At 40.4% G+C, this 27187-nt stretch overlaps 3 protein-coding genes across 4 annotated transcripts in view; 2 read left to right on the plus strand and 1 right to left on the minus strand.

Annotated features, from left to right (window-relative positions):
* Window positions 1-953: 953 nt before the first annotated feature.
* LOC141913947 (atos homolog protein A-like) lies at window positions 954-16953 on the plus strand. 2 transcript variants are annotated; one of them, XM_074805173.1, is made up of 13 exons: window positions 954-1143; window positions 6231-6412; window positions 7032-7234; window positions 7894-8019; window positions 8527-11017; window positions 11182-11316; window positions 11697-11782; window positions 12226-12346; window positions 12786-12944; window positions 13113-13181; window positions 13673-13786; window positions 13835-13899; window positions 14123-16953. In XM_074805173.1, the coding sequence occupies exons 1-13, from the start codon at window positions 1110-1112 to the stop codon at window positions 14277-14279; spliced, it is 3942 nt and encodes a 1313-aa protein (XP_074661274.1). In that variant the 5' UTR covers window positions 954-1109; the 3' UTR covers window positions 14280-16953. The 2 variants fall into 2 exon arrangements, with proteins under 2 accessions (XP_074661274.1, XP_074661273.1); XM_074805172.1 differs by having other exon boundaries at window positions 13673-13899.
* A 462-nt stretch (window positions 16954-17415) lies between these two features.
* Window positions 17416-25015, plus strand: LOC141913867 (fumarylacetoacetase-like). Its single transcript, XM_074805033.1, has 11 exons — window positions 17416-17590; window positions 18524-18634; window positions 19165-19286; window positions 19524-19573; window positions 20054-20242; window positions 20413-20565; window positions 21065-21271; window positions 21665-21711; window positions 21800-21901; window positions 22371-22488; window positions 23637-25015. The coding sequence occupies exons 1-11, from the start codon at window positions 17510-17512 to the stop codon at window positions 23711-23713; spliced, it is 1257 nt and encodes a 418-aa protein (XP_074661134.1). The 5' UTR covers window positions 17416-17509; the 3' UTR covers window positions 23714-25015.
* Window positions 25016-26311: 1296 nt separating this feature from the next.
* Window positions 26312-27187, minus strand: part of LOC141914182 (uncharacterized) — a 1119-nt gene continuing 243 nt past the window's right edge. The window contains exon 1 of the mRNA XM_074805447.1: window positions 26312-27187. This exon is cut by the window's right edge and continues 243 nt beyond it. Coding sequence (XP_074661548.1) covers window positions 26312-27187 — 876 coding nt within the window.

A 27187-nucleotide genomic window follows, 5' to 3' on the forward strand; every position in this document is an offset into this window, starting at 1 on the left:
TCATAAAGATGCCAATTAATAATGTATTAACATACGTAGGCCTACTTATTTTCAAATATATACTTTAGGGAGCCCTTCCAATCAAGGAGAGGAAAATCGTAGGCTCTTACGAAAAATGAAATATACATAACATTCGTATACGTTTCCCAAACATAGGCACAAATATTGTTTATACTGATTTCTTTATGCGTAATGCTATGCGCCACAGCGAAAATAACAATCTAGAAAAAAACTTCTTTTTTAGTAGAAATCACCCAAAATTAAAATAAAACTTATTGCAACTGCAATGAGGAATGAAGGAGGAAAATTTTGTGAGAAATAATCTTGAATAATTCTTAGCGAATAGCGGCTCAGTCGCAGAAATAGCAGATAAGCGAAAATTACCGACCGCCTAACCAGCGCATGTTCGTACATGCGCCATCAAACAGGTGCTCGCGTTTAACATAAAATCGATGCGTAGATAGAGCTGACCTAAATTCCATTTCATCAATGAAAATTATGAATTTAGGTCGAATTGATTCATCAACGCGATCGGGAATTCATTTCTGAGATGGTTTTTCAGGGGATAAATTTTCGAAAGCGAAAATTGATCGATTTTTCGACATTTTAATTTTTCAACCAGCGGGGTCAGAAAACAATTCAATTCATTTCAATATATTTATGAATCGTTGATTATCTCATGAAATTGAAACCCCGATTCCGAAAGTCGTTTTCGGGCCCCTTTTCAAAAACGATATTATGATGAAATCTTTCCCGCAGAGGTTTGTTTGTCAACAAATACCACGTGGATTTTGTTTACGTACGCCCGTGGATATGACGTCACCGGTGTTATCGGGCGGAGCTATGAGTCACGTGATCGCGCGAAATTGTCTACGTCGACAACATTCGAGGCGGAGTTACGCGTCACGTGATCGTATGATTGACAACTGAGCAGAACCATTGAGAGAGAGATTTTATGGTATTTGTCAGTTGTTGGGCTGATTTTTGACCGTACTGGAGGAGTTAATTAACGAGTTTTCAGGACAAAGGAAATGTCCAGACACGTCACGCGAACGTTCTATGTCCGCGAACGAATGGACTGACCGAGACTCGGCGATATTTGAACAATCATGAAGCCTAACTCGTTCGGCGGAGTTGGTGTTGGTAGGTTACCCTTTTTTCTCATAATCATCATTTTTTTTCGTGTTGATTTTGCCGTTGTTTATTACTAGAAATTCACTATTTGTTTATTGTTTACTTAACGACCGAAATTTCTTCACAGTGTTAGTCGGGTTAGATTCCTTTCCTGACCTTGACAATATATGGTTCAATAAAGGGGCTTCATTTTTCCATTCCAGTCCCATTCCTTTTCCTTAAGACGCAACTCACGATCAGCTCTTCTCTTTAATCTTGGCTATTTTCACTATTTTTTGGCCGGTTCCTAGACCCTGGTTGTCAGTCGAAACTTCTCTTTTCAAATAGGCCTAACCGATGTTGATTTTATTTGAGTTGCTAGGGTTAGGTCGTTGTTGGATTTGTTGGGCCCCAGTTTTGCCTGACTGGACCTGTCTGGGGCGGCCTCCAAAATTTAATGAGGTTTTTGCTACGTAACCACACAACCACTAGATCCTGATATGAGTCCATACGCGATCATTTCGACGAAAAATATACAAGTAATTTATTCTGAAAGTCGAACGTTTAGAATCGATTTTTCAACCAGCGAATGTTTCCCCATATGTTTAGATATGGAAGGAGACTACGAGTTTGACGTATACAGATTACAGGGCCGCTGATGTGGCTGTATAGATAAACAGGCAACCAATAACAGAACCGATACTGTGCATAATTTCCTCGTGAACAGCTGACTGTCGATCTGGCATAATATAACATTATAGAGACAATAGATTGATTATGATTCTAGATGAGGGTTATTCTAATGGGTGTGGGGGAGGCGTCGTAGCCTTAATGGATCAGAGAATCCTCTTTTACTCATTAGTAATAGTTTTGATTTTAAACAATGGTTTTTTAAAGGGAGTGGGTCTTTTTACATTAAAAATTGACAAAAATTTATAAATAGTTTAATTAATCAGGGTATCATACGGAAATGGCTTTTTCAAGTCCTAGAGAATTCTAGAATGGATTTAATCCTGATGGTAGGCATAAAGGGGTTTTCTAAATGGTTCCTGATATCGGCAGGATTCATATGCAGCCTTTTTTCACTGATTTCCTCACTGAATAACATCAACCCGAATGTCGTTTTTTTTGGTAGGATCAGATTCTATGAATTTTGTCGACATCTCAAAAGATTTCCGAATGAAGGGACAATGAAATGTTCAGGTGGCCGTCATTCCTCTCTCTGTCTCTCAGAAAAAATGTGTCTGCTATATTGAATGAGTGTCCTGGAAATCAGGCTGTATTTGAGTCAGCATTGTGTCATCTTACTGCGAAGCTGACCTCGATATTTTATTCCGAGCGAAATGATATGATGATGAGACAGCACTGGAAGAGATAGGTGTGCGTTTCTGCATCGTGTTATTGTTTGAATGAAAGGAAGAAAACATGAGATCTACAGCAGCGGCGCCCTCTTGACATTTCATTTTACTTTGTGAAAAGTGAAACCGACTTTGATAGCGATCTCTCCCTTCTCTCTCCCTGTCTCCATTTCTTACCCCATTCTCCCCTTCTCTTTGTCCCTCTTTCCCTTTCCCGATTGGATTCTCTCACTTTCTCTCTGTTCCCGGCCTCCCTGTCTCCATTTCTTACCTCACTCTCCCCTTCTCCCTCCCTGTCTCGTTCCTGGTTCCCTTTCTTTCCCCATTCTCCCATTCTCTTCTCTCCCCTTTCCCTGCTCCCTCCCTGTGTTGTTCCTGGCTCCCTTTCCCCCTCTCTTCTTTCCCTCTCTTCTTCCCTCTCTCTACTCTCACGGTCTCCTCTCTACCTGTGTAAAATGGCAATATTTCAACACAGCTTTACCTATACCTGCAGTAAGTAGAACCGCCCTTTAGTATAGGAGGCCTGTATATTGACACAGTGTCTCACTGCCGTGACCTAGTTACTGAGCCTATTTCTGTCGGTGGTGTTACTGTTACTGTTTTTCCTATATGGTATAAATAGTAACCCCTTGTGTATATGTTATTTTTGGTTGAGCTGCTGCTGGTGGTTGTTGTTTTTGAAGTATGTAGATATCAAGTTCTCTCAGTGGTAGATGGACTTCTGACAGTCAAAAGTGAGGAGGAAATGCAGTGAGGATCTTTGGCGTACAAAGCTATTGTTAATTCAGGGCTCTTAGTTACAGTAACTTTTGAAAATTCGAAGTAAAATCTTGTTAATTTTTCTTTGTATTTTAGGATAAATTTTTTCTTGGTTTCAGAGTCAGGGCAGTTTTGGAAAGCGTTCTGTTTGCTCTCCGTCTGTTTTCTCTTCCCTCCCCTCCCCCCCCAAAAAAAAATTCAAATGCTAGGAATGGCTCCGAGTCAGGTGTCTTTTATAGATAATTTTCATGTTTTCCCCTTTTTACTACAGAATTCAGTATTCAGGGGGGATTTGTTTCTAGGGGTAAAGTAGAGCAGATGGATTAGCGCGATAAACCCTGGGAACATTTTTTTAAAAACCAATACGGTTCAGTTTCTTGTCATGCCAAACTTAAGAGTTACTAGTTTTGATATCTTTCATGTACCCCGCATTAGACTGGAAAATTTTAATTTTGTTCAGACGTATTAGAATTTTAAATTGACTCAATCATAATCCTGATTAAATACTAATCACGTATAGACGAGCTAGGGTAATGCTGCCGGTGCCGGCGCTGCTGCTGCCTAGACTATTTATGATTAATCACTTCATGCATAGAAATAAAAATCATATCCTTGTTTTAAGCGATTATGCAATGTGCACCTCAATAACAACCCGGGTATGTTAGTAAGTCCTACCTAGAGTAACATACCTATCTATAGATGATATATATATATATATGTTTGTTTTTGAGTTGAGAAATCTCTGTTCCGCACACGCGCGCTCGCGCCTCTTCGGGATAACTATTTTTACTCGCTTATAGTTGCGTTAACTCCGAAGTCTTACATCTTTAAAGTACAGCTATTTGTTTCGCTGTTTAGAAAAAAAAAACTACCTGCGGCCCCTGAATTATTTCAAAAATGCTGCGTTCCACGAACATTTTAAAGTCGCTGCCGGAATTCTGTTTCGAGTACAAAATCAAATCCATCTTTTGATAGAAGTTTTTAACAATGTCTCCCCCAGGGTGGAGCAGGTTATGTTGCCTATACCTAGATTCAACCGTTCATAACTCTTCAGCTAGATCTTTTAATCACATACTCTCTTACTTGTGGTCCCTATTCTCTCTCCCCATCCCTGGGTCCCCCATTCTGGATCCTTATCTCCCTACTAAAGAGTCTTTTCATGTTCTCCTGACCACACCAGACATCAGAACTTTCTTCCCCTTCTTTTCATTTATCATGTTTCCATCCTTGTCCTTCCTGACCCCTTAGTTTTCACCCTGTTTTCTTGTCCTTCCTGAACCCCTGTATTCTTGTTCTTGTTGAGCACTCTTGTAAGTTGTTGTCCGACAGTTTTTCTGCGTTATCGCGCTGGTACTCGGTACCCGCTCCAGTCTACCCCGGTATACCGGTGCTCCAGACACAAGGTCAAAATGACGTAGAGAATGAACTAATCTAGAATATCACTCTCTGATAAACACGATACATGTGCTGTGACACATTGTCATTATTTATTGCTAATTTAAAAATGAAGTCTTTTCTGTTCTCTGGTTGTTGACGTTCATTTTGTATTCTGCACCGTACTGGAACACGTAGGCTAAACAATCCTAGATATTACATAAGGGTCATCTCCGGTTTAGTCTTTGATCTTGGTATAACTGTAATTATCAAGGTTTACGTAAAGAATAACAACAAGGTCTTTGTTGATGTCTGGTTTTTTCTGAGTGAGTTTAAGAAGATGTTTGTAAGGGTATCACTGCTGAATTTCATTTTCAGTATGTTGAATATATCCAAGCCCTTTCAATCCAGGAAAGTCTTTGTGGAACGGAAAAGTTCATTCCTGAAAATAGTGACTATTAACTAGGATATTGAGTCGAAACGTTGAATAAACTACTAGCCCAAGGGAACATCGTGGGACCTTATAGGGGGTTCTCTATTGGCCTACATGATAAAAGGTCATTTAGTTTAATAGGAGGTAGCCAGTCCCAGTGACCAGCAGTACAACCCTGTCATTTCTCCACTCAGTATTCTATTGTAGGTGATACAATCTACACTATGTGTACAATGTATCGATACTGAATTGATAAAATCATTGAGATTTTCATTCATATTTTCAAGTGTGAGATAGAATGAGATTGCACAGCTTGACATCCTATCTAGTTGATATATATACTGTATGAGATTCATACATTATGTATTGATTGTCATCAACATTTCCAGCTGTTTTAGGATATAAATAGCCATATACCTGCTACACAGCTATGCGTATACTTCCTTCCTGGTGAGGAGGGACACAAATTCCTAGCATTCCATCACACTGTAAAAAAGAATAAAATAAAAGTTTTTTTACTTATTGTTACTAAATTCAAAAATATTTAGCATATTGATTTTGCGTTTACAAGTAAAAGTCAATTCATGAAGCCATTGATGTTTTACACAAGTACATTGTCAACTGCCAATATTTTATGAATGTTCATCAATATGTTTCACTGTTTTAGTAGTTATAGACTTTAAAGTAGTCTTGAGGCCACCATCTTAGTACTGTAGTCTATCGGAAAACTTAAAACCAGTCATTAGATTTAGGACCACTTAAAGTTTTTTTAAAGTCTTTGAATATGGAACCAGCTCTAAGTCCATGCCTAGACTGACTGCAGTGAGAGAGTATTGCCCTAGTCAACAGAATTGGATTGTTCATGAAACCTAACTACGAAGAGACCACGACCGTTAAGTGTTGCCCGCAGCACACTGTTAACAGCCAGCAGGATTCGAACCCACTGGTCAGTCATCACTAATAGTGATTGTAACAGCATCACATCTAATCTCACTGAGCTACTGAGCTATATTCTAATTTACCAGGGGTTAACTTATTTGAATGAAAGTTGAGTTAAAACCCTTGGGTTCAAGTTTTAACCTCACGACAGGACGGGACGGCCGCTGAAATATTTCCTGTTCACCGTCAGCAACCAACAGGACTGGAATTCACCTGAGATTGTTACTAAGCACTGATATATTGTATTGTTGTAGGATCAGCGGAAATGGACGATGATTTGAGTTTAGAAAGCGATCCGCGTCGATTGTTCCTAGACGTCGGTACGCTGATCACCGAGGTTCGCGTGCCTGAATTATCTACGAAAGGACGCACGGAAGGACCGCATTGTTGTCTCCCTGGTTACACGGAACACGCGTGCTCTGAACGAGACCCGTTGGTAAGTAATATACCCCCTGATACAATGGAATGAGAAAAATATGGCCGCCTTCATTGATACCCACTATGACATCATCAAATTGATGTCATGCGATATAGACGCCTTTAAGATACTCCATGACACTATTTTCATACTCAAGTAAAGATGTCTGCCTCCATTTATCCCCTATGACCAATATTTGAAGAATCTATAACTAAGTTTACTACAGACTCTTCAGAAAAAGATGGCTACTCTGAAACCCCTTATGACGTCATCAGATTACCAATCGACCCAGAAAAGATGGATACCTCCAAAATTCCTCCTATGACATCGTCAAACCTCCATTTGCATGATGCGATGGTAATTTGATGATGTCATAGTGGGAGTCCACGGAAATTGGGAATATTCATGGAGGTAGCCATGTCTCCTTGAAGTTTATCTATAAAACCACGTGATTTTAATGATATCATAGATAAATTTATGGAAACTTCTTTTCTGGAAGTGTTCATATCATCAATTTGATGATGTCATAGGGGGTATTTGTGAAAGCGGCCATATATAACGGAAGAGTTTTAATGAGATGATGTCATAGGGGGTATATATGTAAGCAGCCATGTTTACAGTATGTTTTGTGTTGCAGTGTCGTACAGCGAATGAAGTGAAGGAGCAGTTATCGTCGCTATGGTATAAATCGGTACCGGCGTGTATCGATGTGTTACTCTACCCGGACTGTTGTCACGGCGAACAGGCCGCTACCGACGATACACACCAGGGCGGCGCCGCTAGTCGCGATGTGAACTCGATCATGTTAGAACAGTGGACGATACAAGTGATACAGCGTCGGTAAGTTATACAAGGGTCCCTCCTCCTTGATTCCTCAAAAGCTTCTTCTAAACGGAAAGTACTTTTAAAGGTGCTGGTAAGTACAATTAACGATACGCCCCAGGTATGAGTTCACTAGTCTCCGCTTGGCTCAGATCTTGTTGGACTAATAATAGATTTTCTTAGACCTGGGTCTCTCTCTATACGACTCCTTGATTCCTTGAAAACTCCTAGACAGAAAATGCATTTAAAATTGGTTGAAACTGCTTAATTTGAACAAAATGCGTGGAACTCCTTTCAAACACCTTCAATTTTGAGAATTAAGCAATTAGAAATTTTTGTCTAGTTTGTAATTGCACTGTAGACCTTTCCTAAATCGGTACAGTTTGGACCAGGATCTTTTTATAACCCTATTAGGCAGTTACCGAATTAGACAACATAGGACTTTGCTTACAAAACTACTGAATTAATGGTTAACTGAGATAAGCAATACCAAGGAGACCAAGAAGTCTAGAGTAATTGGGATATCAGTGATTCAGGCGCTTCTTTGATATTTGAAATTTAAATCTCCTAGAAAACTCTGTTGGCCTAGGAATGCTTGATCTGTAGGGACTTTGCAACTGTACTAAACAAGTTCGTGTTTTATGAAGTGTCTAATATTGCTATGTTTACATTGACAGGTCTAATGAACAGTGGATGACCGGGAAGGCGTTGACTCAAGCTTTGAGATCGTATCTATTTTTCTCACAGTTATCCGCGTGGTATAATCAAACTCAAGGTCGTCAGCCTCGTACTGTCGTGTATAGGTAGGTCGCATTACCTCCTTCACAACCAGCAGCCAGTTGCTGGAAATTTGGTTAAAGATAACCGGTGGATAAATACCATATTAACGATGAACTTTCTAATTGTCACTTTATCAACTATCCACTGGTTAACTGTAACCAACTTTTGAGCAACTGCAGCTCCAAGTTCCTAATGGCAACACCAGATGGCGCAGCAAAACACCAGGTTATTCGTTGTGAAGATCAGTTCGTGTCCAATGAAATTTGAACTTAGAATTTAGCCTTCCAAATCGGAAAATTTTCAAACGACTCATTTGATAGATATAAAAAGATTCCCTTTCTCAAGTGTATGGTCTTGATTTCATGGTATTGACTTGCAAATTGACTCAAAATATGAACTCCTATTTCTCAAGAACTTTAGATCTTTGGCCGGTGAGATTTCTCTGGTGTATCCACTGAGAATTAGGTTCTAATGCTAGGAGTTTTTAGAATTGTGCTGATGATGTATGTTTGTGTATTGTATATTTACAGAGTTTCTGTTCCTGGTGAAAGCGATCTGAATCTATTTCCCGCTGCGCCCGTTGAACACGCGTTCCCAAACGTACCGATCAGTAAAACTACCAGTTTAAAAGTATCGAGTATCTCGATACCTCGCGGTTCCTCGTCGATACCTCGTGTTCTGTGTTACAAAGATCACTCGTCGCATGTGCACAACGTACAGAGATATGGCCACGCCGAGGATCAACCAGCTGGGGCGGCGTCCAACGAACCGGACCAGGTTTGGTCCCGTCATCGGACCGGCACACGACCATCAGAATCGGCGACGAAAACAGAACCATATGCAAGTCCGACTATCCAGCCGTATTTTACCTATACCCTCGAGGCTGCCGACACGCCTGGTGAATATTACCCGCTAGAGGTCGCCGCTGGTGGCGGTGGTCGCGGCGGAAAAGACGATAAAATGCAATATAGAAAATCTATGCAATCTCAATTAGCAGCGCCACCTATAGTGAGAACTGTGATCGATCGTGCATCGGGCGCTATACCAAAACGGACGGACAGTGGCGCCACCACTGGGACAAAATCGAAATCGAGGGAACTAAAGGCAGCGGAACAGATCAGCTCGGACCGGAGTCGGACTCCTCCGCCTTCCGAGCTGAGTTTACGTGCGGAGATCACGATGAAAACGCTGAAAAGTCCGACGGTTCTTGTCACCGAGCAACCGCTGTCGCAACAACAGGTTTACTTCTCATCGGTGACCGGACGAGAATCGGTACGCGGTCGATTTCAGGAAACGGCGATAAAAATGGCGTCGATCGACTTGTCGCAGAAATCAGTCGACGACCGGCGACAACAGACAGATGTTTTAGAGGCGTGCGGTCGACCGATGTCTCCCGCCGAGATCGAACAATATCTGTGGCTGTTAAAACCAAATCACGGGCGTCGCTCTGAGTCGCCGGATACAGTGTCGCCCTCTAGCGTCGACAGTCGATTATCACCGCTGTATTTATCGTTGAATAAACCGTTGTCGGACTCAGCGGCTTGTTCGTCGACCGCTCGACTAGTCAACGAGTCGATGTGTTCGTCGACCAGTTCTAACGATTCGAACGGAGCCGCGTCGCCCCCGGCCACGAACGTCGCGACGACGACACGTCACCGCGGGCGACGTAAAGGTTTGAAGGTCGTTCCATCGTACGAACGTAAATGTCTGATCGGTCGAATGTCCGATTCACCATCGCCGTCGCCGACGCGCGTTTCTCGTCGCGAACTGTTACCGCTCGGTCAGCGCAAACCTCTCCGCGGTAACAACAACGCAAATAATTCGGCGTGTGATTCGGAAATCATGGAACGACATCGCGGCGGATTCGTTTTATCGTCGTCGGACAGCGATCAATCGATTCCTGAATCTGGATCGAGTTCCAGTTTAATCGCGAATAACGGCAGCAACACCGGCGCCCTCTGTGATCATTCAAACGCAACCGGCCTAGAAAACGCGTTCTCCGAGTTACACATAACGCCGCCTAGCGGTCGTCTGGAGAATCGCGGCGATGAGACGTCCATGCAGCGGAACGGTTCGCAGGGAATCGCGATGAATCTGTGTAAGAATGGTTCGTTCGATTCACCGGCGGTCGACGTCGTCATCGGTAATAACGGGCAACAATCGGAAAACGGACATCGTTGTTGCCCGGAAACAAACGGTTACACGGCGAAAACAGTCAAAGCTTCGCAACAAAGCAAAGAGTCTCCGTGGGGAGAGGAGGATACCGAGACAAATGGCTTTTCGGACGGGACGAATGTAAGTCGATGTTCAGTTCTAAACGGTAGCAGCATCGCGAAATCAGCGAAAATAAACGACCAGCAAATTTCGGTATCTTCGGAAATTTCGACTGAGAAACGAAGTACAGCATCGTCGTCTTTTCAACCAGTTTATACCAGTATTCAGGAAATAACAACAACATCATCATCTCAGGAAACTAACAACGGGACCACGAGATCGCAATATCGTCATGATGTCGACAACAATACGACTAGTCGTCATCACGGCGACCGTTTGACGTTTGACTCGATCGATAATAAACTGAAAGACATCGAGAAAATCGATTGTCAAGTGTCGTCTGCTTACGATCAACCTACAGAGACATCTAGTGGCGATTTAGCGAACGAACAGCCAATATTCTTCTTACCGGACGAAACGACGGTGGCGCCACCGTGTCGAAATGGTGCTCGCCCCGAGAAATCCGAGAACGGAACTCTAGTGGCCGCTCCCGAAACTAACGGAGTCAACCTCCGAAACGGGAATTCTATCGAGACCGCTCTGTTACCCGTTGCATTGTTGAGCGGTCGCCAAGCAGTGGAAGTCTTGAAGCCATCATCGTCTAGTCAGGTGTCAGCGTTGAATACCTCATTGGCTGCGGCGGCTGTTAACAGCTCCGGCGTTGTAGGGGGCGTCACTGTAGCCAAGTTTGGTAAACAACGTTCGCTGCTGAAAACGCTGATGACGAAGGAGCTTAAAACTGAACCGGTGAGTTTTAAAGGTCACGTGGAGCAAGTTTTTAATTGAAGGGCTAACATTAATTGGTTAATTCGAATATGCATTGTCCTTCTGGCTGGCGGGGCTTATTTACTTCTCCGACCATCAGACCCGTCGAAATTTTTGTTTAGAATAAACGCTTTCTTCGTTTTCAGACATTGGACACGGAATCGGCGAAAAGAAAACATGTTCCGACGGACGTCGAACGGAAACAGTTCCATCAGAAAATGGAGAACAGTACTCAAATGGTGTTCAGCAGACAAACAGGGTTACCTTTACAATCTAGTCCGGTGAGTATCTAACTCCAGGAGAGTCCGAGTAAAGATCTGGACCCAGTTCCACAGTTGTGAGTTAGAGCTTACTCTGAGTTAAAGTTAGTTCATTTTCAATGAGTTAACTCTGAGTTAAATCTTAACTCAGAACTGTGGAACTGGACCCTGGGGCCAGTTGCACAGTCGTGACTTAAGTATCTTAAACCTTTAGACCGGTTTTAAGTTGTTAGATTGGCTGTAGAGCCTAGTTGGCCTCAGACTGGTCTCAAGTCTAAGCCATGACTATGCAACCAGCCACCGAGGTTCAGTTTTGACCTCCTCCCACACATTTTGGTCACAGTAGTCAATGTCATATAGAATGAGTTAGTTGTTTCTATTTTCTCTCTATATTTTTCCAGGCGCCGGTGAAGAGAAATAGTTACAGTTGCCCGGGTGGAAATTTTAGTTTCGACGCGAATCTCGCGACTCCTCGCGCCATCAAAAAGTAAGTACGTCATCTCGACCACATCGAGACTGTTCTCATTCACACAGGGTGGTGCAACTGAACTGCGCAATCTAGAAAAGGCTAGGAATCAAAGTCAAGCAGAAAAAATCAGGGAATTTGATAAATTTAACCAAAAACCTTGAAAACTTTGGGAATTCAGATAATGCTATTGGATTGACACCATGTTTCTTGATCAGTAAATGATTCACTGAAAAATGATTAAATTGTAACATTTTAAGCATAGAAATTTCTCTGATTCAGTCAGGGGGGAAAATTTGTGTAATCACATAATGGGAAACTTTGTCAATAGTGGCGCCACCCTGCAACCATTAGAGCCACTGAGCATAAACCATCTTTACAGCAACCATCGTTAATATCTCTTATAGCAACACACCTGCTCATTGTTTCACATTGTTGTTAACTGTTACTCTTCTGTTTCCTAGCGCCGTTTCGTGTTCAATTTTGGATTCGTCCGAAAACGAGGACGAAGAAAATCGTATCGGTCATCGTAAACTGAGCGTCAGCGCGCCGGCGTCAACGCAACGATTGTTGGGCAATTTCGAGGTACGTTCATTACTAATTTAACGATGATTTTCAAGATTAAAGGTTTCTCGCAGAGCGTATAAGTGATGACCCTCAGATATCTATATGGTTGTTATCACACTCAATATGACTGCCTGGCAATTTAATTATGAAATTACAATTTTCCCCATCATTCAGGGTATAGATTTTGTTTGGAATCTCAATGTTCACATGAAAGGTAAAGAGTGTATCGGGGATGGTCCTTAGATATTGTTGTTATAATTGCATGGCTGACTGGCAGCTATATTTGATTCGCATACAGGGTGCAGTCCTTAATCTTAATTCTCAAGAAAGGCGAACAGATTTTAGGTGATGATCTCTTTCCACCCATTCGCCAGGGGCTACTCCACTGATTCCACCCACTCAACACCAGGGGCTACTCCACTGATTCCACCACTGATTGTTGTTTGTATATTTTCAGGAGAGTATATTGAACGGCCGGATTGAGCCGGTCGGTGTTGTCGACGGATTCACGGCTGAAATCGGCGCCAGCGGTTCGTTCTGTCCGAAACACGCGAAATGTCCGGTCACCGCTTACTGGTTCAGTTTATCAGACGACAACGCGCCGTCTCCTTACCTCGTGAGTTTCCGCCAAAAATCTGCAGCCCAGTTTCTCAAAACAAATTATGATTAGTTTCTTAATGATAACTGAACAATTTATTGTTTTTGAAAACCTGTCGACGATTTGAAGTTGAAGTTGAACTGAAGTTGATAAGGCTGAGATTGAATTATTTTGTTATTATTTCAGGGTCACATTAGTTTAGAAGGAGTTGGAAAGAAAGGTTATCATGTACCGAAAAAGGGTACCGTTCAAGTGGTAAGTTCTGTTGGAAATTACAGGATTCTTAGTGTAGGCTTTGAATACGCTACCGAGTTCCCTGATTGTCAACTCTGTGAAATATTGACTACAGTTACAACACGCTACCGAGTTCCCTGATCGTCAACTCGGCGAAATATTGACAACAGTTACAACACGCTACCGAGTTCCCTGATTGTCAACTCGGTGAAATATTGACAACAGTTACAACACGCTACCGAGTTCCCTGATTGTCAACTCGGTGAAATATTGACAACAGTTACAACACGCTACCGAGTTCCCTGATTGTCAACTCGGTGAAATATTGACAACAGTTACAACACGCTACTGAGTTCCCTGATTGTCAACTCGGTGAAATATTGACAACAGTTACAACACGCTACCGAGTTCCCTGATTCTTAACTCAGTGAAATATTGTCAACACTCTCAACACTTTAACGAATAAGGCTGCTCGGTTTACTATATTTCTCCTCATTCTTTCGTTTTTTCAGACATTGTTTAATCCGAATAAAACGGTTGTAAAGATGTTCGTCGTGTTGTACGATTTATCGGACATGCCTCCGAATTGTCAGACATTCCTCCGTCAGCGTACGCTCTACATGCCGGTCGCTAGCGGCACTAAAACACCAAACGACCCGGACGACGACGACGAGCTCACTGATGACACTGATGACGATGAAATGTTACCCACTTATCTCAGATACCTTATACATCTCAGGTAATTAGTTACTCAATTAGTTACCAGTTGATTTCTATTACTTCTAATTGATCAAATCAATTATGATGATGTCTAATACATCTTGATTAATTAGTTAATCAATTAGTTATCATTGATTTCTGTAGGTGTTAATTGATCAAATCAATTAGGATGATGTCTTATGCATCTCAAGTAATTAGTCTGGTCAAATGATTAAAAATTGATATTTTTGTAAATTTTTCAGGTTTATGAGTTCGAAATCAGGACGTATTTATCTTCACACCGATATTCGCTTGATATTCGCTCGCGATAAATTCGAATTCGATCCTCGTGTCGCCACCTACGAACTGAGATCGTTCACCGAGGGACCCGTCAATCCGAAATTCTCTCCGATGAGATAACGATGGTTTTCGTTTAGTTCTCGTTTCGACCAGGTGGCGCCACAACGCGGTATTATGGTTATTTCTACTACTACCAGATGGCGTGATTGTAGTCTTAAACAACCGCCTTCAGGTTCTGTTATAGTTCTCTGAACCACCAATAGGTGGGTTCGTAGGTTTCTTTATGGACGCACGGAAGTAGCGATATATAACTTCATCCAACACCAGGTGGCGTTACAGATATCCTCAACCTGGCAAAGGACAAAATTACCAAATTTGGTGAAATTTTTGGGCATATTCCAGAATAATTTATCTTTTATTCAAAAGATTGGAAATTAGATATATACAATTTTCGCATAGAGTTTGGACTCAAGTTCTGACTCAGTTCTCGCGAATGAAGCTATTATTAGCAATTTATCAAATATATAAAAGAATAAATATATTTATTTATTTCCGATATTTTATCGAAAATTTCGATTTGTTTCACGAAATAGAAAAGAAATAATAAAATGGTTTAAAGCGATTAAGTATAGCCACTTAACAAGATTGACTTTTAGAATTCTTTGCATGGGATTTAAGCATGACCGGCCTGCCCAGTAAGTGGAGATGTTAGCCATCTCTGGCATGCGGGGCTTTTCATTGTTGATGGTTCGATATATATATATACGATGGAATTGTTTTAGAAAGTATTGTTAATGTCTCTGATGTTGTTGTTAAGATAAAGAGTTTATTATTATTCAAGGAAAAGAATTGAGATTGTTGATCAGTAAAATACTGTAATAGCTATAGTGCCCCCTATACCATAACTAGTGAATCAGAGAATTGAATTTTAGCCCGCGAGTTCTTTTTCAATTTCACTAAGGCTAAAAAAAATTTGAATACCTTGTTTCTCATTTCTGATGAGCTTAAAAGCTGACCCGGCCGGTCGCCTATCTACCCTTAACTAAACACAATCAGGTTAACAATAACAGACCTGGCAGCTATATAAATGAACTGAATTACAAAATTGAGCCGGCCGATTAGGAGAAACAAGGTATGATTCTTGTTTAGCCTTACGTACATACGGTACCTTACCTCAATGCAAAAGAGATGTACTCGTAGGTCAGGGGTATAATATAAGCTTGGAAAGATTTCAGCCCATTGCTCAGTTATATCGTGGACGTATAAACTAGATAATACTCCCATGGTTATATGAACAGTTTCAAGTAGACTATTCGCTTATAAGAATATTGAAAGTTGTCGAGATGCAGTTCTGTTTGGAAAATAACGGCTAACTTTGTGACTTCAAATGAAATGATTCTGGTTCCGTGACTTTTTCGAAAGACTTTCAATTTCTCTGATTCACGGCGCATTAGTCCGTACCTCGCGGTTTCTTGGGTATGAGTTCATTTTCAAGTTTTAAATCTTGTGTCAAATTTTAACGAGGAATGTCACTGGATCTTGGGAATTAGCGAAATGGGGTCAGTCGCTCAAAAATTGGTGAAAGGTGAATACCATAGTAACAATGAACTTTTAATTGTAACTCTGAGATAAAATCAGTTTATTTTGAATGAATCAAATAAATGTGGAACAGGATCCTGAATCTTAAGGCTGTAGAACTGGGGAATATGTATAAAATGCAAATTCTGATGTTTGTTCGTCTTTCGTAGAGACAGACTTAAAATATGTTGATGGTGTAAAAAAGACCCTTACGACAAATTCAGGGTCCGATTCAAGGGACAGATGCACGGGGTGCACTCCCTAAAGATGTCAAGTTGCCCTAAAAATTTCACAGGAAAATAAAAGATGTTTAAAACTGATACCTAAAAAGTTTAAATTCATATGCTTGTTCTCTGTATTTCCAAACATGAGTTAATGTTTCCCGATGAAGGTGCCCTTTCGGTTTTTCATTTTATGATATGCCATACTTTTTGGGCACGCCCTGAATCAGACCCTATATCTGCCCATGGGGCTGCAGTTGCTCAACACTTGATTAGAGTTAACTAGCGGTTAGTCGACATCGTGACAATTAAAAGTTCATTGTTACTAATGGTATCCGCCGGTTACCTTATCTTTAACGAACTTTCGAGCAACACTGCGGCCCCCCTGAAATTTGTGAAATGTATGTAAGAAGACTTGTCGTGTATAAGAATTGTTATATAGAATAGACAAAAGGAATAATATAATTGTTAAATGTTTGTTTGTTGTGATGAGAGACGAGAGGTGGCGCGTAATAATGCGCGCAAAAAAAAGCTTATCGTATATATGATCATTATATGGAAAAAAGTTATTAAAAATTAAAGAAAAAATTATTAGATAAAAACCTTTAAAAAAATCTTGTAAAACTTCATTAAAAAGAGTCGGCTTGACTTGATTATCCTTTAATTTCATTTTAATCCTGATATGTCTAGAACCATTTAGATATTGAATGGATATTGAATAATACTACTGAGTTCTGTCTGCTTAAAGTTCATTCTTTATTTTCGATTAATTCATCGATTTTGGTTTTATCAGGATCATCGAACTGTTATTATATTCGAAGGTGTCAAATTTGAAAAATTCGATCTTTTTTCTGCTCTTTTGAAAAAGATTTACGATGATTTTGTTTGTTTATTTGAGACTCGAGGAAAACATACTTCATTCAGACTTACTCTACACACATTACTAGCACTACTCGCATATATTATTATATGAAAATAAAGGTCATAATAACTCATCGAAGACAAAAATTAATTTCGTGTCATTTTATGTGTTGTGTCTCCAGGTTTTTTTAAACATTTTTTCTAGCTTACTCCGGATTTTCAAAGGATTTTCTAGTGTTTCAATTTTTTTTTTCAACCTCGTAGCGACCAATTGACTTTCTCATTTCAATTCAATTTTATCAACCGAGCGCTAGTAGCACCATCGGTTCTCGTAAACTTTTTACAAAAACGCTAGACTGGTTGCCGGTCTAACTTCAAATTGGACCGGCAACCAGTCGAGTGTATGCGCCGCATTTGACGTTAGCGATTGATGAAAAGCAATTGGTGACCAGCGAATGACGATCGACGATGTCGGCACCGATATTCTGTAGGTCTCCCATACCATATAGGAAATATAACTATATCATAGAATAGTCACAATATAGTTTAATTGAATTTGTGTGGAGTATTTCCGGTTTACTTCCGGGTTCCGTGGCGTGAGAGAAAAATTGTCTGAGTATTCGACACTTTTTCCTTTAGAAGTTTCAGCTTTAAACCGTCAAAATTCCTCGTCAACGACGCTCGAGTAAAATGTCTTTCATTCCTGTTGCTGCTGATAGTGATTTCTCCGTTCAGAATTTGCCGTACGGAGTTTTCTCAACCGCTCAAAACGTGAGTTTCTCGGACCCCCCCCCCCCCCCCACCACCGGCACCAGCCCGGTCACACACGAGTCTCACTCAGCGAGTCTCGCTGAATCTGGAAATGAATTGGGTTTGGGCCTCATGCATCTCACTAATGAAAATCATTTAAAAATGACTAGTAAGAAAAATTAATAGTCATCATGATGTGTACGGTAATCACCCAGACCCCCGTTGTTATTTTCACAGTGTCATAGGTTGTGAAAACGTTAAAAATGCACATAGGCTATAGAAAACCCGGTCTACTCAATTCAATTCTGTAAATTTACTGATACTTTATGTTTGCCGATTATCAATGAACAAGCCAACAAATATCTTGCCGAGGACACTACAGTAATGTATAGGGTTTGAACCCACGACCTGGCTTCCCAGAAATGTACGCTCTAACCATTGGCCCACACCGCTCGCTTTTTTGATGTTTTAAAAGAGCTAAATCTAAAGTCAGGTTGTGAGCTAACCCAACCTATAAAAAGGCTCAGGCCGTCTCTTAAGACCCACTAAGGTTACACTGTTACTCGCAGTTGGGACGTAAAACTCTTCTAAACAGTTCTCTGTTGTATTGCTGAAGGTTCTCGACTGCGTCTGCGTTCTTTCAGCTCTCTCAGACGAGGTTTTTCTTTGGGCACCCAGACATGATGAGAAGACTCGTAGAGTAGTCGTGTTAACCGGGTTTAGAATAAATAACATGACGAGTTAGTACTTAATAGGTTAACTATTTATTTGACGCACAAGCTTTCGCTTCTAATGTATAGAAGCTTCATCAGGTGAATGAGTCAGTCACTCATTTACCCGATGATTCACCTATATAGTACTACTCCTCTCGTTATTTGGGCCCTCCCAATAAAGTTACATAGTAAGCAATTGTTTTCCTACAGTTTGTTGATTGTATTTTGTTTATATTTGTAGTCGACTCATCGTATTGGAGTTGCTATTGGAGATCAGGTGTTAGATTTAAGCGTTATCGTCCATCTGTTCGACGGACCGGAATTATCAGACAAGAACAATGTTTTTCTGGAGGTCAGTTTTATTCATGTTCGTCGCTTGATGATTTTGAGAATTTAAACAAAAAGAAAATGGAGACTGGTGTCATGTAATCATTAAGATTGCACTGGACATAGAAATGTCCATATCAAACAGGAAAAAAAAGGTCTCCAACTCAATTGACTAGAAAAAATGTTAAAACCAGTCCATAAATCCGCCAAGGGGTTTACTGAGATATATGATAATCTTCTTCTAGTAAATTTAAACCCTTTCAGTGCTGATTACCCTATAGTGCTGGAGATCTTTTGAAAAATTCCACCTTAGTGTGTTTAATAACGGGAATACCACTACAATGCGTCTACACCGCGGTGCAGTGTATCATTAGTTACTTATATTTCACTATGTTTGACAGGTGCTGCCATTTTTTAAGAGAGATAATTACTTACATCAATACACCGCATTGCAGTGTACTAGAAAAATCTATCACTGATTCATACACTGCTCTGCGGTGTAGATGCACTGAAAGGGTTAAGCCTACATTATGATGAAGCTCTCTCTTTTTTCAGCCGACTTTGAATAAATTCATGGCTCTCGGACACCTCGCGTGGTCTGAGGCTCGTAAAAGGATTCAGGAACTACTCTGTCCCGACCACCGGGAACTACGAGACAATGGGGAACTCTGTAGCAAGTAAGTCACTCCGTTCCAGTCACCATCCCGGATGCTCCTATGGGGTCCCTATGAATCCTTGTTTCTTTATGAACTCCTTCTTATAGTGCTTCAAAGGTGATTAAACTCCTTTGCTTTGAGCAAAATGCCTGAAACTTTTTGAAAACTCCTTACACCCTAGAATGACTGATGTGTAGGGACTGACACTCCTTACTCAAGACAACATTTTGATTTTAAAGCTGGTTTCATTATTTTCAGGGCATTTGTCGACATGAATGCGGTTACCATGCATTTACCTGCAGATATCGGTAAGCAAATCTAATATGTCCAGCTGTGAAAATATGTCTTATAAATCAGAATTGATTTCTTCAAATTGAGAAAAATCATTTTTAGATCAGGATCCAGTTCCACAGTTTGGAGTTAGGATTTGAAACAAGATTTGAAACATTGACAATGAACTAATTCTAACTTGGAGTTAACTCTATAACTACTGTGGAACCGGGTCCTGGTCTTCAAAACTGAGAATTGTTAGGACATAATTAAATATCAATTGAGAAACAAAATTAAGAAAAATATTGTAGATAATGTCTTCAAAAATGAGAATGAAATGAAATTTTATTTTGATGAAAAGAAAAACTCATTGAGAGTGATATAAGAAACATCATTGAATGGGAATTAAAAAAAGGTTCACAAAATGAAAAAAAAGAAAGGTTATGGAAAATAAATTTTTTGAAGAAGATTTCAAAAAATTAGAGAAAATTGAATGTTTTAAATAATATGTTTTGCAGGTGATTATACGGATTTCTATTCATCGAGGGAACACGCTACGAACGTAGGGACGATGTTCCGCGGTAAAGACAACGCTCTGATGCCGAACTGGCTTCATTTACCGGTCGGTTACCACGGTCGCGCGTCGTCCGTGGTCGTCTCCGGTACGCCGATCAGACGCCCGAACGGGCAAACCAGACCCAACGAAGGTAAGATACGAGAATTGAACCTCCTTGTATTTCACACGGTTCATGGCAAAATATGCGGTTCATATGCAGCTAAAAATGCTGAGTTTTGATGATGTGGCTTTCAATTTACCATTGCTCAAAGATTTCCGGTTTTCTTGTTCGTGAAATGATGAACTAATGTAATATTTCAGCCGAGCCTCCAGTGTACGGACCGTGTAAACTGATGGACATCGAATTAGAAATGGCTTTTTTCACCGGACCAGGAAACGAACTCGGTCAGCCGATACCTATAGAGAAAGCTCATGAACACATCTTCGGAATGGTTCTGATGAATGATTGGAGCGGTATGTTTAGTTTTATACAGTTCTATTGTCAATCAAAACTTCACATGCGTTAAGGACTTCATCTGAGACACTTTTAATTGAAAATGAACTACAAACACCAGACATTTTATCAGCCAACTTTTAAAAACTGATCGTCCACACTTCACATGTGTTCTGAACTTCATCTGAGACATTTCTAATTGAAAATGAACTACAAACACCAGACATTTTATCAGCTAACTTCCAGAAACTGATCGTCCACACTTCAATGTGTTTAGTACTTCATCTGAGACATTTCTAATTGAAAATGAACTACAAACACCAGATATTAGACATTTTATCAGCACACTTTCAAAAACTGATCGTCCACACTTCACATGTGTTCAGTGCTTCATCTGAGACATTTCTAATTGAAAATGAACTACAGACACTAGACATTTTATCAGAACAATTTCATAAACTGATCATCCACACTTCACATGTATTTTCATCTGAGACATTTTATTATCTATGATTTCAGCACGAGACATACAGAAGTGGGAGTACGTTCCGTTGGGTCCGTTCCTCGGTAAGAATCTCGGTACGTCGATCTCGCCGTGGGTCGTACCGATGGAAGCTCTCATGCCGTTCGTTTGTCCAAATCCGGTTCAAGAACCGAAACCTCTCTCGTATTTACAACACAGCGATCCGTTCTCATTCGACATCAATTTACAAGTTCAAATCAAACGTAAGTGATCACAGACTGACAGGTTTGCGTGATAACAGTGATAAATGGTTAAGTACTTGTTTGGACAATGGAGTTTATTCGTCATAAGTTATTGTAAAAAATGATAGGATTGTGTTTGATTTTAGTCTCGATGGTGATGAAAAAGATTTAGCGATGGTGATTTGTACAATGTATTGATAATTTGCTACAGCAAATTCGAAAATTGAATGTTGTAGGTTTTGATCGAAAGAATTACCCTGGGTTTCATAAAGACAATTGTTGTAGGTTGCTGTGGCTACCACTGCATTCTATGTTACTCGTGCTCAGATTTACCCAAATTCAAGCCTTGTGACAGAGTTTAACTGATCTGAAAAATGCCGGAATTCTAATTCTTTTCTCCACGATAAATTTCAGCTCATGAAGGCAAAACCGCGTCGACAGTTTGTAAATCTAACTTCAAGGTAAATTGAATGAAACCCACGAGTGATCGTGTAAATTAGGTCAGTCGTTTAGAATAAATGAAATATCGATGTTTGTTGTTGTTTGTAGTATATGTATTGGACGATGAAACAACAATTAGCTCATCACACGTGCACCGGATGTAACATCCGACCTGGAGATTTACTCGCATCCGGAACTATCAGCGGTCCGGTAAGTTATGTTAACTCATCGTACGACCTCTAATTACGTCATGACTTTTATAAAAGATGGCTGCTTTCATAAGTTCTCCAATGACATCATCATCAAATCAATGTGTTGATTACTAGCAAAGATGTCCGTCCCCATAAATCATCCTATAGATGTGGCAAGCAATATAGAGCACTACAGAAAAGATGGCTGCCTCCATAAATCCATCTATGACATCATCAAATTGACGGTACTGATTAAAAATTACTAGCAAAGATGTCTGCCTCCATAAATCCACCTATCGATGATGTGGTAATACAGATTGCTACAGGAAAGATGTCCACCTCCATAGATCCTTCTATGATGTCATCAAATTAATGTGGTGATACACAGATACTCGCAGAAAAGATGTCTGCCTGGATAAATGACGTCATCACCCTTCCTCGTATTTCTTCACAAGTTGTTCAATCCAATCTATTCTTATTATTTTCAGAGTGAAGATTCGTTCGGGTCTCTGTTGGAACTGTGTTGGAAGGGAACGAAACCGATCGCCCTCGACGACGGAATCTCGAGGAAATTCTTACAGGACAACGACGAAGTTATCATGACAGGTGCGTTACAACACATCGTGTGCACGAGATCAGCTGCAGCTGCAGTTTAACGAAATTCCAATTCAGAGTTTATGAATTTATTTTTGTTTTGTTTATTGAGCATCCATCGAACCCGCTTGATCTTGATCAATTGTCATACCGGTAATAGGCTGTTCCACAGTTGGTTGGTCATATTTAATTCTAGCATGAACAAAAAAAATATTTCAACTTGACTGAAAACAGCAGAATCAATCAAACGTCTCAGTCTAACTCAAATAGAGTTTTCATATATCGTCCACTAGTTGAAGTCCTTACAGTCCGTAAACCTCTGTGTGAATTACATGATGAATGATCCGAATTAAGCGGTGTTTTTGCAGTTTTAAAAACTATTTTTATTTTGAATTAGAATTATTCGTCACGTTCATGAAGTACATATGCAAGCGAAGAAGTATTTTAATTTTGATTTTCAACCACTTTCCCCACATTTACCCAATTTTCGACATTTCATGTATTGAATGTGGGGGGAAGTTGCCAAATTGTGACATGGTTGCATATGTAGTTTATGAATGTTTCCTAACTCCGCAGTTCTTACAGATCAGGAAAATCATGAAAAATTTGGAAATGTTTGTTTAGGGAATTTGAATTTTTGGTGTCTTGTTGTTCTTGCTGCTGGTGACGAGTGGCACAAGGAATCTCTTGATAACCAACTGAATTGCCCTTACTGAGAATATCTTAAATTCAGGATATTTCATATTCATATTTCTCTGCAGAGAAAATCAGGGAATTAGCTTTTAAGGGGTTAACTTTTAGTTCGAATTATCACCTTATTCGAATTGAAAGGTAATCCCCTTCGTGAAACTGGACCCAGTAAAGAAAATCAGGTTATTTCGGACTTCGGAAAATCAGGGAATTTGAATCTTTGGTTTCTGGTTGTTCTTGCTGGTGGTGCAATGAACCTCTTGAAAAGAAACAACCCTCACTGAGGATATCTTAAAATTTAATTGGAAAATTTTCAGTCAAGGGTCAGAGAAAATCGAAATTTCGGATTCCCTGGTCTGTAAGAACCCTCTTTTACTTCGATTATTTTAAAATGACGAGAGTTTCGTCCGAAATATTCAAACAGAAATAGCCTATTTCAATTTTTTTTTTTTTCATTCTCTTTGTTGCAGGTTATTGCCAAGGCGATGGTTACCGGGTCGGTTTCGGAGAGTGTCGCGGTCAGATTCTGCCGGCTAATCCCGTTTAAATCGGATTGAGACAATAACGCTCACTCCCTCTAACTTACCCCGCTACAACAATACAATAACCTCTCGAGTATTAGTTACCACGGTAACGTTGTAGTTACCGAGTGCGTTTATAGTTACCGTGGTAACGGATTTATTGATCTCTTTTGTTTTCGACTAGATTTATTTTCATTTGTATACATGAGCAGGGTGGAGACCCAGTTCTCATAGGATTTCGTTTTTCGTTATGAAGAATTTCTTTTTTTTTAATTGAGTCTTGAATTTTTTTATCCCAGAACTAAAACTAAAACTACAGAATTTTCAATGCATCTCTGAATATTCCAATATTAACTTCTGAATCTGAACAAAATCATCAATAGCCCCTCGAAAAAATTCTTTAAATAGCCCCTAAAAATGGCTGCTTGCTTTTGAATCTCCATGTGACATCACAAACAAAACTTAATGAGTATCAGATTTGAACTGGGTCCCACATTAGTCGACTTAATAACCTCAGATCTGTGTTCAACTCCACTCTGGTCAATTTGTTACTTTCTACTGTAGCACAGAGGGTTGTCACCGGGCTCAAAAAATCTATAACCACTTTCTTATAGGTGGTACTAACTTACGATACTGGGGTCGGTTCCATAGTTGAGACTTAAAACTGAAATTGGTCTTAAATCTTAAGACTGGTCTTAATTCTTTAGATTGGCTTCATAACTAAGATGGTCTTAAAGTGGTCCTAAATCTATGCCCTGATTATAGTGCTGGCCCCGGCATCAAATGTTTCATTTTGGTCCGCCGGCTTAATGTGTGTGACAAGCCCCTGTGAATTGTAGCATGAGTTCTGTTACCCACTATTAAAACACATGTTTGTGCTAAGTTTATAGTTAATGTGCTCAGTGTAAAAAATATATCAATCATTGCTAAAAAAAACATTCCATATATACACATTCTGGGGGCCCGTTTCATAGTTCGATTCGAAATCTCGTTGAATTATGTTAGTGAAAGTATTGTGTCATTATAACTATTGAAACGGCCCCCTAGTTTGGCCGCGGCGCTGTTGTGGCTTAATATTCTTTAAATATCGTGAAATTCGATTACCAATTTATGATCGTCTTAATCATTGTTTTAATATAACAACGAATTGAGCTATAGTGATTTGTAGATTTAGTAAATAGCGCACCTGCGTGTGATACCTGTGGTTATGGTTTAATTATGTAGATACTGAGTGTACCTGCGTTCGTGGTACCTGTTTACTGGTTATGGTTGAGAGATGCTATATCTGTACTAGTCGCGTGTTTGAAATAAAGAAATCATTAATTAAAATTGCTGAAATTAAATTTGAGTTTTTTTGCTGATTTTAATTCTATTTCGTTTCGCAGTCGAGATTTAAATCAACCTAGATCAACTGGTTTTATATCATATATCCTTGACCTTGCTGATGCTGATGAAGGTTCGAACCCTGAAATGAATGCGTTGGGTTTGAGGTAAGTGATGCTTTATTTTACGCATGTTTATGCATTCCAGGGTCCCTGAAATTAAAGTCATAAAGAATTTAGAAATAAGAGTGAATTGAGGCGTGTCCATACAAGTGTCTGCATGAATGATTGATTCAAACTACATTTTCAACTTTCAAATCATTCAATTTTACTTTGAGGAATCAAAACAGTTCGAAATCGTTGGTGATATATATGGACTAAAGTTCAGTTTATAAATGACAAATGTTCAGAATATTCAGCGTCTAAAACCTAAAAAGTTGTTCTTCCTCTAAAAGAATGTCGCACGACACACGCCATCCGTCCATGAAATCTTAAAACGTCTAAATCCATCCAGTTGCCTTCATAGATATTACATAAATGTGAGGTTTAATGAAATAATGGTTTCACAATGAGTTTATTGAATATCTTATCAGATATATGCATTCCCCAAATTTGCTATATATCAATATTTTAGGCCTGATATTTAATTTGATTGATGCATCAATTCTATCTAACTGGCATACACGTCGATGTCTGTTGGGTTCACATAAAATTTGATTAGAATATCTTACTGGTCCGAGAAAAGTGAAATAAAGCGACCTCAGCTCAGTAGCTCAGTGGGACAAGGCGTGATGATGTTGCAATCACTATCAGTGTAGGAGGAGGTGGTGGCCATCTCTGGATTCGGGCTATCAACGGAGAGTTTGAGCGATCATCTAGTAGGCCGAATTATCAAACCCCCATATAAAACCTCTCTACCGATCACGAAATTCCCCATCCTCGCTTGCCAGGAGTCCGGTATCGCTCCCCAACTCGCTTCCACCAGCCCACTGCCTCACGACGCGTGGGAATACTTACAGAAGTTTAATGTTTGTTACAAGCGCTGTGATTGGCCCGACCTGATTCTGGTCGGCTAGTAACGACTTCAACCACTCGTGAGGTCAAGGGGTTCGGGGAACAGCTTAAGCGTAGTGGGTTCGAATCCCTCATCCTCCCCAGGCAGGGATTCGAACCTGATGGTATCGAGATTGCCAAGGTACGATACCCTGCCACACTAGACCGAGAGCGCAGCTTAGATGATGTCATTATTAGCCAATCAGAAATCCCGTTTTATTTTAACTCGGGTCTTCCTTGAAATTTGCCTTAGCGATTATACAACGAGCATGGAAATTCCCTACATTTTCTAGACGGCATTTCCACCACCAGATAGTGCGCTGTCACTTTGAACTTCGCGTTCGTCAGACAGTAAATATAAAAGTTCACATTCGAGTCGACGAGTGTGCCACCTATCGCCAGTTTTAGGAACTCCGTTGAGAATTGGCCGCCGTGTCCGAGCAAACCGGCGCGATACAGCCGATGAAACAAATGCGGTGACTCGAGAATCATATAAGCGATCACCACGCTTGCGGCCATCTTTAAAATATGTTTTTCTTTATTCAATGATGATGGCGGCGGCGGAATTTCGTTCGAGGTTAAGAGGCGATTTTGTCTTATTTTCCCGGCGAATAAAACGGCGATTAGGGCCGTGTTAATCGCGATTAGGCTCAGGATCGGTACGCCGCAAACGGCTACCAACGTCACCCAGTAGTCGGTGAAGTGTATCCATCCAAGAAATAGCGCCGTTTGCGTGAACTGATATCTACCGTCGCGCATCATGAAATAGTACGAGTTTGGCTGGGGGTTACAGCGGCGCCACCTGAGCGGGTTACGCGGAACTATCGACGGAAACCTGGCCACGAAAGCGAACAGGTTCACGACGACCAGCGCGGCGTTGACGACCGAACGCGTCCAGAATAGGCGCGATTTCAGCGGGAATGCCACGACTACCAACCGTTCGAAGCTGAGCAACACGACGCACCAGTTGCGCACCAGTACAAACACGGCGTACAATCCGACGGTAACGGTAATGAACTCCCATCCGTAAGCGTAATCGTCAACTCTGAACACGAGGTCGCCGAGAATGTGGTAGACACGCGCCGTTCGCAGTGGGTACAGACAGAACGCGCACGCCGAGTACAT

This window comes from Tubulanus polymorphus, chromosome 12 (assembly GCF_964204645.1).
Source record: "Tubulanus polymorphus chromosome 12, tnTubPoly1.2, whole genome shotgun sequence".
In the NCBI taxonomy this organism is placed as follows: domain Eukaryota; kingdom Metazoa; phylum Nemertea; class Palaeonemertea; order Tubulaniformes; family Tubulanidae; genus Tubulanus; species Tubulanus polymorphus.

Coding starts and splice junctions, on each gene's coding strand:
- LOC141913947 (XM_074805172.1), top strand. CDS start 1,110: ATGAAGCCTAACTCGTTCGGCGGAGTTGGTGTTG. Junction 7,235..7,893: donor ATACAAGTGATACAGCGTCG/GTAAGTTATACA, acceptor TTACATTGACAG/GTCTAATGAACAGTGGATGA. Junction 11,317..11,696: donor TACCTTTACAATCTAGTCCG/GTGAGTATCTAA, acceptor ATATTTTTCCAG/GCGCCGGTGAAGAGAAATAG.
- LOC141913867 (XM_074805033.1), top strand. CDS start 17,510: ATGTCTTTCATTCCTGTTGCTGCTGATAGTGATTTCTCCGTTCAGAAT. Junction 20,566..21,064: donor TCTGATGAATGATTGGAGCG/GTATGTTTAGTT, acceptor CTATGATTTCAG/CACGAGACATACAGAAGTGG. Junction 21,902..22,370: donor CCGGAACTATCAGCGGTCCG/GTAAGTTATGTT, acceptor TATTATTTTCAG/AGTGAAGATTCGTTCGGGTC.